General features: G+C 44.1%; 1 protein-coding gene and 2 non-coding genes across 3 annotated transcripts; 1 reads left to right on the top strand and 2 right to left on the bottom strand.

Moving 5' to 3' along the window:
- Window positions 1-307: 307 nt before the first annotated feature.
- VTP21DRAFT_t338 lies at window positions 308-384 on the bottom strand. The gene has a single exon. It is a non-coding gene; the product is annotated as a tRNA-Gly (tRNA).
- A 94-nt stretch (window positions 385-478) lies between these two features.
- Window positions 479-560, top strand: VTP21DRAFT_t339. The gene has a single exon. It is a non-coding gene; the product is annotated as a tRNA-Leu (tRNA).
- Window positions 561-1,104: 544 nt separating this feature from the next.
- On the bottom strand, window positions 1,105-2,498 carry VTP21DRAFT_8247 (uncharacterized protein; the record flags this gene model as incomplete). The annotated part of the gene is made up of 3 exons (XM_069399077.1): window positions 1,105-1,225; window positions 1,673-1,815; window positions 2,403-2,498. 3 exons carry the CDS (start codon window positions 2,496-2,498, stop codon window positions 1,105-1,107), a joined length of 360 nt encoding a protein of 119 aa, XP_069245807.1.
- Window positions 2,499-3,291: the final 793 nt, after the last annotated feature.

Below are 3,291 nucleotides of genomic sequence, written 5' to 3'. Positions count from 1 at the left end.
ACATCCACTTTATGACTTTTATCTGACGGAAATGGGGCGGTAGACTTCTACGTCAAACTTACCCAGGTACTGTCCCTGGCCTCCCATTTTTTGGGGTTGGATTTCTCCTAAGGATTTTTGCTACCTATTTTTGTAGCCGCTTGATATTACTTGCTTATTGCTATACTATCGATAGCGGTTGAGTCCTGAGAAAAACCCAGCAAACCCTCATGGACGGGTGTCGCCTACGGGAATCGAACCCGCAACCTAGTGATTCGGCTCGAGGAGAAGCACACAAAATTACTGGAGAATCCAGACACTTTTTTTGTGCTGGAGGGGGTTACGGGATTCGAACCCGCGCCATCTGGATGGCACCGAGGAGCATTTACCACTAAGTTACTCCGCCCCTGAGGAGAAGCTCGCGCAGGGGGCAGCAAGAAAAAGAGAGGTTTGTTATTTTATATAGTCATGAAGTCAAAAAATCACGTGCGAACAACATGGCGAGATGGCCGAGCGGTCTAAGGCGTCACGTTAAGGCCGTGATCTCTTCGGAGGCGTGGGTTCGAATCCCACTCTCGTCAGCTTTTTTTTTTTCTAGCCATTACCATCATGCTAATCCATTTAGAAGTCGGCTTCAAATATATAAAAAGCGCGGCAATTGTTTGAAGAAAAGAGATGTGGTTAAAAATCGTGCTGTTTAGATCCCACCAGCCATTGAACCAGAATGACTCTTTAACCCTTGCATGCCCGTGTAATAGTCTGGTGAAAATCAGCAGACTAAGAAAACTGAGAACGGTTTCTTGGATGTACCTTGGGATGTAAATACATCTTAGACTTTTATGAGAAGTATTCGTTCTCATTAGAGCACAAAATTCTCTCAGCTGTTTCCAGTTATAGGGGGAAGAGAATTATCAAGTGGCAAAATGCATCTGAAAAGGGTTGTAACACCACATGTACCAACAGAGGGAGAGTGAGGGGTGGGAAAAATGGGACTAAAAATTTACAAAGAAGAAGCGCAATAATAAAACTGGATTATTTACATTTTAATGAAACAAACAATATTTTTTGTGTTTATTTGGTGTTGAGTTTCATCCATTAGGTTTCATTTCTGATCTTACAAATGCTCTAGACGATGGTATCATAGAGGAGCATGGGGCCGTATCGGCCTTTACCTTGCGTTCCCTCACGGTGTACGAAGAATTGCCCGCATTTCTGGATGAGTTTATCTAGGATTCTCTGCTGGAGCCTGTTGAATAGGCGAGAAGCGGCAACCTACAGAACCGCCAAATCTCGCCTATTCAAAGACGGCGTGATCTATGGTTTCTGTCACTTCCCCCCGGCATAACTTGCAGTTAGGGCTGGACTGATCAAACTGTTACGCCTTTATTGCCGTAGTTAGCTTATGTTAGCTGCGGGATACGACATCGAAGCACCCTATGTTTTAGTTCGCTTGGACATCTAGACCACCTCATCGAGACTTTCTTTCACTCCCCTTCATCTGGAGTAACATGCGGTCATTCTCTTTTTGAGCGCACGCACTGGACTTTTTCATTCTCCTTCAGGGCGTATTTTATTACGTCTACTGGCTATTTGTAATCTGAAATGGAAGCGGAAGGGTGGACTTCTATGTTAAAATCACCAGGTACTGTCTCTGGCTTTCCATTTTTGTAGTTCTCGTAAATATTTTTGCTACCTAGTCTTGTAGACCGCTTGATATTGCTTGCTTGCTGCCAAATCGATAGCCATTGAGCCCTGAGAAAAATCCGGCAAACTATCGCGGGCAAGTGTCGACAGCAGGAAACGAGCCCGCGACCTAGTGATTCGGCTTCGGAATCCCTAAGCCAAAAAGTAGCCCGACGAACAATCACGCTTGCGCAGGCAGCAGATACTACACTTGATCTTAGCCAATAGGCCTGAGAGGATACGCTTGCGCAGGCATTTTTTTTTTTAACAAAGGACTTTTATTGAAAAGTGTCCTATCCTGTTAAAAAGATAGGGTAGCTTCTACGTCAAAATCACCCAGGTAATGCTCCTGGCCTACCTTGCAGAATTTGGAGGATAGAAGGAAAAAGAAAGAAAGAAAGAAAAGGATTTAAGTGTAAGAGTAAGAGAGAAAAGGTGATGAGGAGAGAGCTAGGAGAGTATGGAAACAGCAATTAGCTTAATAGGTTTTTTTTTTTTTTGATCAATCAACGGAGACTTTTATTAGTTTCCGTAGCTTACAAGAGTTTAATGATTACAATGAAATAAGAAAAAGAGAGGAATAAAGGGTAAATTAGATGTATATAGTGATAGGGTATTTGGTGAAAGGTATGAAGTAAAGAGGAGGGGAGGAGGGGAGGAGGGAAAGAGCGGATTGGGAGAGAGGAAGGGTTGCCTCGTCACTCCAGTTTTAGTCTTGCTCTATCCGAACTTTCTATTACCGCTCCCTGACTGCACCACCTTCTTCGGAATAACTCTATCTCTCGTCTTTTACGTGCCTTTATCAGTTCACCTCCGATAGCCTCCTCGATGTCCATTTTGGCACGGAGGATGATTGTCTCGGGTGATGCTCGAGTGCATTCGAAATGGTAGGCGATTCGGTCCCGATGGATTTGCCATAGCACCGAATCGAGCAATTAGCTTAATAGAGAAGGGGACGCTTGCGCAGGCAAACTGCGAGAAAGTTTTTTTTTTATCAATGTTGAGTCTTTATTGTTTGTAAAGACTCTAAAGTACAATGGTTACATTAATAGAAGCAATAAAGTGAAGAGGAAACTAATGTTGAAGCTTAAGGGGATATTTTAGAACGAATTGAAATGGTGGTCATGCCGGATTTCGGCTCAAAAGGTAGAGGAGTGGTGAGACTCAACTAGCTGTGTATATCAAAGAATGACGTGAGAGATGGGGTGGAGGGTAAAAAGGAAGTAGAGGGTAGGAAGGAGATAAATTAGGGGTTACTGCATTATCCCAGTATTAGAGCCGCTTCGATCGTTCCTTCTCTAACCGCGCCCAGTTTGCACCACCTTTTTCGGAACTGTTCGATTTGCTGTTTTTTTCCTGCTCGTATTATTTCGGCTCCTATAGCTTCCTCAATATCTAATCTGGCCCGGTTGATGATTATTTCGGGTGAGGCTCGGGTGCTTTCAAAATGGAAGGCAATTCGGTCTCGGTGGATTTGCCATAGCACGGAGTCAAAGACAATTTGGGCTGCGTGTCTCGCTGTTCTCGAGGATTCCGTTAGGTCTCCTAAAATGAGGTTGCGAGCAGTCAGCACCGGAGTATTCTGGGGCCCTGCGATGGTGACGATGCAAAGGCAGTTTTTTTTTTTTG

Source organism: Calcarisporiella thermophila (genome assembly GCF_041956535.1).
Source record: "Calcarisporiella thermophila strain CBS 279.70 unplaced genomic scaffold VTP21scaffold_39, whole genome shotgun sequence".
Lineage (NCBI taxonomy): Eukaryota > Fungi > Calcarisporiellomycota > Calcarisporiellomycetes > Calcarisporiellales > Calcarisporiellaceae > Calcarisporiella > Calcarisporiella thermophila.
Note: the sequence above shows the minus strand (reverse complement) of the source record. Positions and strands in the feature narration are given on the sequence as shown.